The sequence below is a fragment of the Ambystoma mexicanum genome, chromosome 13 (genome assembly GCF_040938575.1).
Source record: "Ambystoma mexicanum isolate Mex_15411 chromosome 13, UKY_AmexF1_1, whole genome shotgun sequence".
Lineage (NCBI taxonomy): Eukaryota > Metazoa > Chordata > Amphibia > Caudata > Ambystomatidae > Ambystoma > Ambystoma mexicanum.
Genome location: NC_090938.1, coordinates 434,088,172 through 434,100,264, shown reverse-complemented (window position 1 = coordinate 434,100,264; position 12,093 = coordinate 434,088,172). Strand labels below are relative to the sequence as shown.

The following is a 12,093-nucleotide window of genomic DNA, read 5'->3' as shown; positions in this document are numbered from 1 at the left end:
GAAGCTGATCAGGGTGGCAGAGTCAGGAGTCACTGGAAGAACAGCTTAGTGTGCCAAACAAAGAGGCGTTGATGTTGGCTTGGGATCAAAGGTGCTATTTTTAAGGAATAGCTGCAAAGTACGAAGGGAGGAAGACAGGGGCTTTGAAACACAATTTCTTGATGTATAAGAGCCTTACAAATGTACAATAAAATAAACAAATACAGAAAAGCAATGGATGAGATATATTTCTCTTAGATTAAAGAAGAAGAAAACATCTGCAAGATCCAAGTATTGGGCAAGTCTGTGATGTGAGCCAGCATGGCACTTTGTGCAGTCAACCCATCTGTGTTCAGGGCGTAGGCACTACAAACAGAGCCTGTGGGAATCTGCCACTGTGTAGTGCTTACCACAGGAGGAGCATGACGCAGAACCCCTTACACTGGTCATAACTGGGCTGACAGATGTTGCTGGATTACGGCCAGGGACGTCATTTAGGGGTCGCCAGAGGTCGCAACTGCCCTGCGACCCCAGTATTAAAAATGAAAAAAAATGTATTATTCTTTTAAAAAAATAAATAAACCGGAAGTTTCAACTTTAAAACATCACTTAATTTACCGGACAGGTAGCAGGGTCATGGAGCCATGCTGGGGGCGTGAATAACATTGCTGTGAGAAGAGTTTGAACCCGAAGCTGTGGCGCCTACCTATAGGCTCTGTCAACCTGCTATCCTCTACAGCTCATGGTGGCTCGTGCTGCAGGGCCCCTGGGGCGTGCAAATGAGCGGAAAGTCATTTGTAGGCTGGGGATTAGCAGCCGTTGTTGGGGGCCTTAGCGCAGGGTCAGGTGCTTAAGGTCGGACTCTGTGTTTCTCTGTTTTATCATTACATCAATGACCGATCATTCATTCTGTAGATTATGTTATGAAGCTGTCTGGTTATAATTTGTAAGTGCTGTTGTTTTTAAACTGTTGATTTGCATGTGTTTAACAAAGATATGAACTCCCTCCACCCCCTTATATCCACCACTTAGCCTTTCCATTCTTCTTACTGCAATGATGTCACTTCACGATTTCTAATAGTGTCGCTTAAATGAAGTTAACTCAATGGCCTTTCAAAGAAAATCACAAATGAAGCTTTTCTGCCAGTCACAAGCCCTGTGCGAGCTCCGTCTAGACAGCCAGGGAGGGACCTGGCTGAGATCCCTTGAACCAGAGAAAAACATTCCTACTGTTAGACTGGAATTTGTACCGTTTGTTTCCAGAGGAAAGTCAGGTGGCTTGTGCGGACAACTGCTGTATGTTGTGCAAAATGATGAAACATAACGAGGCGGGAGTGGCGGGGGGTTGGGGGGGTCAGATGTATAAAAGCGAGGCTAAACATACAGGGATATGCCGTAGAATAAAGGCCTGTGGGGGTTGGGGTATGTTTCCAAGCTTTTAATCAGTCTGACCTTTAATAGCAGTATATTTGTTACTTTACCATTAAGTCAATATTGAAGCCTGCCTGGAGGTCACCTTCTGTGGCAAACAATGTGCCACGAGCTGCATGTCTGGTTTTCTGTGGATTAATTTCAAAACAAAATGCTGCATAACAGTGAAATCGCATGCCTATCTGCGGGAGGAGAGTGCATTACTCCACAAACCCCAGTTCCTCCATGCTATATGACTCTACATTTTATCAGTATTTGAGACGTTGGCCCTTAAATGTGCTGGCAATGCCACTGTCTTCTGGCCCCTTTGCCATGTTTTTTTTCCTGTACCTTAATAAAAAAAATGGGCCTTTTCTCGGTGTGATGTCATGGAGATGCTGTTTACATTTTAAAATAAAAGAAACTGCAATTACTGTGACCTGCAACACTCTCCAACTCCCATATAACAAAAAACGGTGGGTTATTTACCAAATAAGCAAAACAGAAAGGTGATAGCTGGAAGGTTTAAATAATTCATAACCACTGGCACAGCTCTGGGTTTGGGGTGTCTGCTTGAGGCTCAATGTTATGGAGGCTGGTACTGGAGACTTAAAATGTTGTACTAGTGACTTACAAATGTAGGGAGAGAGTATTTGAGACGTTATGTGTTGAAATGTATTGAATGCAGATATAAGATGTTTGAGGAGGATCATTGAGACTCACACCGTTGGGGTGCTGAAGGAGAATGCTGGAGACTTAAGTTGCTGAAGGGTGGCACTTTGTAAACATGAAGGTGTTGAGCAAGGCATTTGAGGTGTAAGGTGTTGGAGGACAGCAGTGGGTGGCAGACATTTGAAGCTGTTGATTGAGGGTCCATAGCGACTCGAGTTGTGTTTCTGCTTACATTCACAGTAATTTGGTAATATGGGCCTATACACACTGATATTAATGCTACATATGGTGATCCATTCTTGCATGAAATGTATATCATATTATAGTGATCATAAGCATATTTTTCATAGTGTACTGAGGGGCACTGCTATGCAATGCCACTTCCTGTTGTGTTAAGGGGTGAAAGGTCGTGTGCCATTACTTCCCGTGATGTCATTTGGCGGTGGGGTCAAATTACATCACTTCCTGTGATGTCATCAGAGGTCAATGGCTGTGTGATGTCACTTCTGCTACCCCTGGCATTTTGGTGAAATGACATCCCTGGTTACAGCCTGAGAGGAAAAATAACAGGAAAATAAAATTGTGCTGCAAATAATTCACCACAAGCTGTGAAGAGCTTCCTGTCCCCTCAAATGGGGGAAAAAAGGACTTTCAGGTGTTGCTGGGGGCAGAGGCAGCAGGGCTAGCCAAGCCCACACTGCTGCGTCTACCGCGCAACACAACATTATTTAAAAGGAAACTGTTCTTTTTTATGTTGTGCAAAAAGAGCTTGGGTCCCGTCCCAAAGGAGTCATATGAGGGAGAGAGAGAGCGCGAGAGAGCAACGTAGAGCGGTCCAGGCCTTACCTTTTGATTTTTGTAGAAAGGATCAAGGTCTTCAAGTGGCACACCAATAACTGAGGGTGGAGGGTCACCATAAATGAGTGGAAGGTTCTTTCCAGCCTCCAGTCCATTGTTGGGCTTTGGCAGGCGGTCTTCAAGCACTTCAATTTGTTTTTCCTTTCGAATTAGTTCCTCAGAGATCCGCTTTTCTATTGCAGCAAGTGATTCTCGAGTAAATGGTTGAAGACTGTCAGGACCCGGTGGAAGAATTGGAGTTGCCATCTTCTCATTCTGCTCTTAGAACAAATATGCCTTGCCTCTTGTTCCAATGAAGTATGATCTGAAAATGCAATAAAATTAATAATTTACCTTCAGTTGCAAAGTACTTTGCAAATGTAATCCCAGAAAGAAATGTTCTAATGTGTAAGAGAACATGCATAAGACAAAAAGGTGTGCATAGCAGGGAATTCCTGGCCTGAATAAGAATGAATGAGATTATTTATATAACCCTAAATCAATGAATAACCCTAAATCAATGAACATCAAATGACAAAATGCTTCCATGTGGAGAAAGATGGGCAAAAATGAAAAAAACAGCAGAAAGCTCAGTTTGCACTTCTGATCACATTTGCACAGCAAGAGAGTAATACAGTATCATGATATTTCACAAAAAATAGCACACCTTTACATCACAAAAGTAAATGTGAAAACTGAAGTGATATTTGCCTATATTATATGTTGGGCAGCAGCATATTGCGAAGGCAGCAACCACAGTCGAGGTATAGTAGCAACTATTCCGTTACACCTGGGCTGCTGGAGCTGAGTGGTGTGCTCAATAAGCAGAGATTTCCAGCCACTCGAGCAAGACAATGTGCTCTGCCTGGTGGAAAGGTCCACAATTGCATCAGGAATACAGCAAGCATTTATGAGACACTCTTCCACTGTGGACGATGTCAGACATTTTGACACTAGTTTGCCAGAGGTACAATAGGAAGCATCACCCAGCTCTTTCTTTTATTCTTGTTTTGGGGCTTGTCATGCCAGCATCTGGTAAGGTGTGGTGGACCCTGCAGACCTAGTCCACCTCTGGATAGAAGGAATGTTGGGATGTAATCAGAGGGATGTCCTTCTTTCCTTCTTGATGCAGAGATAAGGGTAACTCATCCCTGAAGCCACCTATGAAGGCAATTGAGAGATTTGCAGAGCAGGCACAGAGAGTGACTCCATCTGGGAAAAAGCGCCAGGGACAAAAGCCCCAGCTGTAAAGACTTCAGTAAAAGCCGAAATTAACAGCCACTGCAGTGAGAACCAGGTAACCATATTGAAGGTGATATCAACTACTTTGCCTCCATCTGCTCTCCTCCCATTTCTGCGGCTAACTCCGTCCCTGACACAGCCCTTGCTAACCTCAATCTCTCTATCTCCAAAACTCTTAATAGTCTTGCCCCTGTCATGAGGGTCTGACTGAAGCCTTCAAAAAAGTGCAACTCTTAGTACGACTCCGATCTGGCTGCCCTTAAACGCAAGTGTAGGACAGCTGAGCGGAAATGGAATTCGTCGGGTGGACCATCTGACAAACTGGCCTGCTGCCTCCTTCAAAGGCAATATCGTCTCAGCATCCGCTCCAAGAAAAGAGTCTTCATTCAAACCCGCATCTACGCGGCATCAAACAACAAGGCAGAATGTTTCAAAGTCTGCAAGGAACTGCCCAACACTGCAGCAGCCTCTTCTTTTGTCACACTCACCCAGGACCTATGCTCGCCCCTGGCAGCACACTTCACCACTAAAATAAGAGACATCCTTTCCTCCCTGTCCTCCACATCACAGCACACACCAAAACCAGAGCCTCCCTTGGCCCCACCTTCACTTCCCCTCTCCTCTCTCTAACCCGTCACACCTGATGAGGTCACCAGACAAGTCAGGTCTATCAAGGCCTCATCCAAACAAGTGGACCCTTGCCCCTCCAAAACCATTAAGGAGAACATTGACTTCCTCACACCAGCATTGACTGACCCCTGCAATCTCTCCTTTTCCGTTGGAGTTTTCCAACTGCTCTTAAGCACTCCCTTGTGCACCCTCTGCTCAAGAAACCCTCTGCCGACCCCTCCATTCCAGCAAACTATCGGCCGATCTCTAACACCCCTTTCCTGGGCAAACTCATGGATAAATTGGCTATCTCTCAGCTAAACCTCCACACTGAATCAGTTGGCTGCTGCTTCTTCTTTTTTTTTTTGCTTCCATGACCATCAATCTGGCTTTAGAGCATCCAGAGGCACGGAAACTGCTCTTCTGAACACCTGTGAAGACCTGCTCTCAAATCTTGACACTAACACTCCCTCTGTCCTCATTCTCCTTGACCTGTCCTCTGCCTTCGACACGGTTAACCTGATTGCAGGTCTCTGTGACACCCTGGGAATCACAGGCCAGGCTCTAGCGTGGTTAACCTCCTCTCACTCTGACCGCCCATCCCAGGTAGAACTTGGAGCCTTTCTCTCGACTATCGCTCTCTCAACCTGCGGCGTTCCCCAGGGATCTAACCTATCCCCCTGGTTCTTCAACGTCTACATGGCTACTTTGGCACGTGTGATTGCCACTTTCACCACTATTTTCCAGTGTTATTCATATGACATGCAACTATATTTCAGGCTACCCTCAGCCGCCTCCTTCTCCTCGCTCATACCCGACTGTCTGTCCGCCATTCAGTCATGGGTTGCTGTCAATGGCCTCTGCCTCGTTGCCAGTAAAACAGAGATTGTTTGCATTGGGTCCCCTGTTCCTGCTTTCCCACTTTCACTCTGGCCGGCCTCTCTTGGCCCTGCACCCACCCCACCTGTGAGGCCAAAGACCTTGGGGTTATCTTCGACTCCATTCTCTCCTTCTCCTCTCACATTTCTGACATCTCAAAAAAGTCTATCAGCTACAGCTCCTCAGAGGCACTCTACCTTTTCTCACTTTCCCCTAGCATCTCACTGTCCCCAGAGCCCTGGTTCTCTCTAGGCTGGATTACTGCAACATCCTCTTCCTCAACCTCCCTGCTTCTGCCCTGTGCCCTCTGCAACTCATCCAGAACAGAACAGTGAGAGTTATCCTTGGCCTCAAGCCCAGGGGCTGTATCTCTCTGGTGCTGAAATCCCTTCACTGGCTCCCAGTGGCTGCAAGGATCAATTTCAAGACCCTCTGCATTGTCCACAAGGCTTTGTGAGGCCTGGGACCCACTTACCTGCAACAATGCCTACCTAAATACTGTCCATCTCGAGCCCCCCGCTCATCTAATTCCAACCGTCTGTGAGTGAGCCGCTTCTCCAAGCAGAGATTTGGAGGGAGATCCTTAACCTCCGCCGGTGCCTCCCTCTGGAATAGCCTCCCTACCACCCTCTGTCTTGAGCCTGATCTTCTTAAGTTCTGGAAACTCCTCAAGACCTTCCTCTTTGTCTCCTCCTTCTCTCTCCACCTACCCTGCTAACCTAGTTCTCTGCTCTTTCCATCACTCCCTCCTCTCCCATACAGCTTGCTGACTGGCCGCCTAGTGTTCTTCACAGATCCCAGGCAAACTCGCCAGTCCTCTCTGCACTTGTCTCTTGGCCCTGAGCCCCACCCCCTGACTGCACTTCAGAACGAATCCAAGAGAGCAGCTCTCTCTGCACTTAACCCAGCCTCCACCGACTGGGTGCACTTGGACCCCCCCCTAACATTCGGTGCACTTGCACGATCCGAATGCACCTTGCCTGAAGATCGTCAGTCTGTTCTCCCCTGTCTTCACCCCCTAATGTGCACTTGTAAAAGAAACGCAGAATCGCCGTCAGGCCTATCTGCTGTATCTCACCTGCTAAATGTATATATTCACTTACTTCCCTGTGCAGATTATTATCGCCTCCGAATTTCAAGGGCTCTGAGCGACTGTTGTTTTTCCCCATGTACCCACCCTCCTTAAGCACTTTGAAACACTTGTCTGTGTATAGGCGCTTTATAAATAAATATTACCATACCATACAACGCTGCCTGGGCTGGGTTTGATAGAAATGTTCTGCATTGATGTCTTGAGCCACAAGATTATTTTTGATCAGGGTTGTGGTTGAGAATGGTCAAAGGCACAAGGTATGTTATACTTAATATTTATTAACTTGAAATCGACGTGGGAGAGATTTGACCAGTATGTACTATAAAGCTATTAGTCCATGATGTCCCTCAACCCTCAACGTTCGACATTCACGTGGGTCTCACGCGCAGGAGGTCCTGCGTGAACGTTCAATGCTCATATTTCCCTTTTTACATACAAGATAACCTTGAAGTAAAACAAATATTGAATACAGTACATAATCTTTGTACCTCATGGGCGGACCCCTCAACTCTTACTCTGGGTTCAACTATGCATTTTCCTCCCTCCTTATTCTGCACATCCCCAACACTCACACCCTCTATTTGTCTCTCGTCAAAAACTTGAATCCTGTGCATTCACCTCTCTCAGTAAATCCTCACACGGTCCACTCATTTAGCTCTCATCCATATTCTCTTGCATGACACAAAGTAATCCAGTTCATGTTACATCTATCTCCATTTTCCAAATGCACACAACTTCCCTTGCACTCCTTCACTCTTTTTGGGACATGAAAATCTCAACAATCCGTTCACGACTTTGCTAGGCAGTTTAACCCTTACCCAATCAATATCATGTATACAAAGCATTATTGCTCCTTGTTTATTGTCTGCATAAGCCTTCTGCTGAATTTATCTGAGTCCTACTCTTACTTCCGATTCTCTCTGCATATGATCATTCCAATTGTATTTTCATACATCTTCTCTCACCCATCCTGGACACAACCTGTTGCATTGCAAAGGTCCATACATTAACTGAAAAGGAGTAACATCGGTTACACAGTGGGATGGGACATGGTGCAATAAGACAAAAAAAAACCTTACTAGTTCCTTCCAAAAATTCCATCTATTCTGCACACACATCTGAACAAGCTCTTGTAGTCTTCTATTGAATCCTTGGATTGCGGATGATACAGAGAAGTACACAATTGTATAATATTATGCTCTCTTAAAAACTCAACCATTTGTCTTTATTTAAATCTCACTCTATTGCCTGATACCATTTTCTCTGGTGCTCCCTCATTAGCAAACATAATTTCTAGAAATGTTATACTCATTGTATCCATCTCTCTCACGGGTTGCACAATTGCAAAGTTGGACATTTTGAGTAACAATCCATTACGCTTACCCAATATATGCAATCTGCGGAGCTGCGTAGAGGTGGAGTCTGGCAGCTCAGAATCTCTGTTTGTCAGCAGAATCAGTCTTTCTACGCTGCCCTCTGTTTCTGAAGGCAGAGCCTTCAAAACCTTTCCAGGGCCGCTCCACAGCCGCGGAGCTGCATAGAGGTGCAGTCTGGCAGCTCAGAATCTTCATTTGTGAGCATAATCAGTCTTTCTAGGCTGCCCTCCCAGGGCCGCAGAGAGGCTGTGGAGCTGCGTAGAGCTGCCTAGAGGTGCTAAGAGGTGCAGTCTGGCAGTCCGGCTGTCTGGCTGGCTGAGATGGTGGAGACGGCGGCAGTGGTGGAAGAGAGCGGGAATCATCTCCGAAGCGGCCTCTATATGAGCAAAGACCGCCCGGACCACAACCAACACTCCAAATTACCTATGGACCCAATGGACTTTCGCTCTCTCCAACAACTCACATCAGCCACATCAGCCACATGGCTAAACAGCCCAAGGGGGACACCGCCACCTGACGACATCCTCAACCACTCACTGAAAGGTAGGAGAGAGCCACTGGATCCCAAATACTCTCTCCCTATTCCCCTGTTGTGATCGCCCCACAAACCGCTCACCGTTGCAGACTCCTCCGACTGCTTGAAGCAGCGGAGGGACAAAAACATGTGTGGGAATGCGCTCGATGAACTGGACCCAGTACAGGAACAGCTGGAAAGCAGGACTGCGGGAGATACGGTGCAGGAGAGGCTGGAGGAAAGAAGGAATGCGAGCGGTTTGTGCGTGCTAGACACGCAGAGTGTGCAGAGCCGACTGCAGTGGCTCCAAAAAGGGCAACAACTTGGAAACGCACCAGACGGGGAGTTCAACTAACAGCGCAAGCATCGATCCTCGATAGAAAATTTGGTCAATTTTCTTTATTGACAGTGATCAATTTTTACAAAGCCAAGGTCATACCGGCCATCACCTACGGCGTAGAGGCGATGCCACAACTTCCAGCCACACTCTGGAATAGACTGGAAGGCCTATTCTGGCACAAGGTCTTAAAATGCCATCTTCAACTCCCGCGGCAGTAATCAGAAGGGAACCCAGCTTGTCTTCATTGAAATCTGTGACAGACAGAAACAGCTTGCTTTTCCTTGGAAAAATCCAAAGAAAGCCTTGGCCAAATTTTCTGGAAACCATCTATAATGAAATGGTAAGTGGGACAAGCCGGATGCTGACAGCCTGGTTAAAAAAATGTGGATCTACTTGCGACAATTGGAAGCTCACAAGAGTAATTAGATCGCATACTGGACAAAGTGAAAGCAAAATTAAAAATCTGGGATTGGATCGAGACATTGGACAAATCGAATGAATACAAATCGACCGGCCACTTGCCTACGAACATGCAAAAAATGGACGAGGTCCCAAAATACTTTAAAAAATTCCCTGACAAAGCTTTGCGAAAAATATATTTAAGGGCACAACTGAATGTCCTGAAAACTAACAAGATGTTAGCCATTAGAAACCAATCTTCCAGCAATACGTGTCCCTACTGTTAGGACGCAAATCAACTCAAGAATGTGCAACACCTCCTCTTGTCATGCCCAGGGACAGCAAACTTGAGAATGACTTAACTGAAACACCACTGGCAAGAGTCAAACATATTTGAGGAAGAGACCTGGTGGAATAGGATGATGAGTGGAGAGAATACATTCCTGATCATTGCAACAGCAAAGATCCTATAGAGTCTGGACTTAAAGGGCAAAGCACAAACTTAACAGAGCATATCCTGAAAACTCAACAGATCATACTCAAGAGAACTAGTCAGACACTGTGCAAACAAAAAGAAAACATAAAAACGAACTGAGAGGAAACAGACACTAAGAGCCAACTCCTAACCTCACAAGCACAACATGTTTACGACGCATTAACTTAGTAAAACTTGTCAATGTTACAATTATACACACACACACACACACAAAAATATCTGCAATTCTCATGTAATACCTGGATTGGCCCTGCTATGTCTATGGAATTTCTTTTCCATGCACTTACAGTTAAATCAACTGGAATCATAGGACAAATCCTTGCTCCCAATGCCAAGGAATGCGCAATTTCAGTGCATTCTCTATTTCTGAATCCATACTTGCACACCAGAAGTCCTCTCTTATTTTTCTTTTTGTGGCAGTTGTAACTAGATGGCCTTTATGAGCCACTTTTGCAATTTTGTTCTTATTGTCCTTGGAGGAATCAACATCTCCCCTCTTACCACACATTCACATTGCACACAAAGTTCATTTGAAATCTGCCACAAGGAACACAATTCTCCTCTTAATCCTCTGTCCGGTGGGTTTGGAAACCTGAGGGTACTCTCCCAAGTAAACCTCAGGAAACCTTTATTCAGGTGGCCAGGGAAGGGCTTGCGCTCTCAGATCCCAACTCTGGGGGTGGACGAGCGAGGGAGGATCACCTGGGTAGGGGATCCCGGGTTATGCTCAGGGAAATTCCCCAGGTGAGACACAGTACTACATCGCAGAAGAAGGAGAGGAAGACGAAGTCATTGAGAATTTCTTTGGGTATTCCACATCTACCTCCCTTCCACCGAAGAAGCCCCCTTAATAAAATCCAAACACCCCTACACCTCTGGTAAACCATCTAGGAGCACAGACCCCAGTTGACTCAAAAACCACATCCCACCACATCTCCCAGAATTCCTGTTTTCCCGTTTACTACCCGAATACTCCCAACCCTTCTTCTTCTCGTCCCTCTGATTAGCCTTCCCTGAAAGCCCAGTATACTGCATTAACAACACACTTCCTGTCCCACAATCCCCCCTGACCAGGTCACAATAAAAACTCTGGTAATTTTTGTTCATCCTACAATTCCTATCCGTCTCATACTTCCGAGTTAACCAACCAACCCCGTCTTATAATACCTTTTTTCCCCATCTTACCACATAAAATATTCCAAAACACTGCCCATCCGCTTTTGTGACATGAACACTTTTGCACAACACGAAAGACAATGGACAAATACCAGAACCGTTTACCTCACATGTCCCAATACAGGGGTCAGGCAAAGTCATGCAATTGACCAGAACCACACATACCTGACGGCCCTTTCTTTTCCCCACAGGAATATAAGGTGGAGCACAGAACAAGTAAGGAAGACCGCACAACGTGACAGCTAACTCCGCATGGCAGTTCAAGAGGAGGAGAAAGACGGTGCATACCGAGAGGATGACAAGGAGAGAAGCCACGTTGCCCTTTTCAACCAAGGCCTGTGAATCCTCCACGGAAGGAATCATAAAACCGCGGACAATAGCCAGTGTGTGTTGCAGCAGATGTCTACGCGGTTGCCAGTGAATTTGTCGAAAAAAATTGGTCGACCAGACAAATGGTCGAATCAAATTGGTCGAAAACCATTTCGTCGAATTTTTTTTTTTTTCTATTTTAACCCTTTTTTTTTTTTTTGGGGGGGGGTCCCCCCCCCAACCCCCTTTTTTTCTCTAAAAACCCATTTTTTTAACAAAACGAAAACCCAAAAATAAATATATAAATAAAAAACAAATTTTCGACGAAATGGTTTTCGACCAAATTGCGTCGACCAAATTGCAGTCGACCAGTTTTTTTTCGACGAGTTGACTGGACACCGTCTAGGCTACACAAAACCCTCCTCTGCTGATGACCAAGCCGGGGAGAGACGCTGGTACCACCGTGACTCGAAGGAGAAGAAAGCCAAGCAGTTCATCACAGCCGGTGAGTCAAGGGAAGAGTCAATAAGAAACCAAAAAGTAGAATGTGGCTAATTTTAACTTTTAAAGGTCTGAAGGAACTATTGAGAAAAGAAGGGGAAAACCAGCAACAGAGGTGTCCGGGCCCACGTGGGTGCTCACACAGGAAACTCTAGGTGATTACCCAATGGTAGAGACTAACATAACCAGAAAGCCTGGGGAAGAAGGACGAGAGGTTAAAGGGCTCGTACATGGGTCTTGTAAAATCCTCTGTACCGGCGA

The 12,093-nt window shown here is 45.8% G+C and overlaps 1 protein-coding gene across 1 annotated transcript in view; it reads right to left on the bottom strand.

Annotated features, from left to right (window-relative positions):
- Positions 1–12,093, bottom strand: part of LOC138521307 (sodium channel protein type 4 subunit alpha-like) — a 3,496,387-nt gene that overhangs the window by 2,495,379 nt on the left and 988,915 nt on the right. The window contains exon 3 of the mRNA XM_069634046.1: positions 2,908–3,223. Within this exon, the coding sequence (XP_069490147.1) occupies positions 2,908–3,165 (258 nt within the window). The 5' untranslated portion in view covers positions 3,166–3,223. The remainder of the gene's footprint in view (positions 1–2,907; positions 3,224–12,093) is intronic.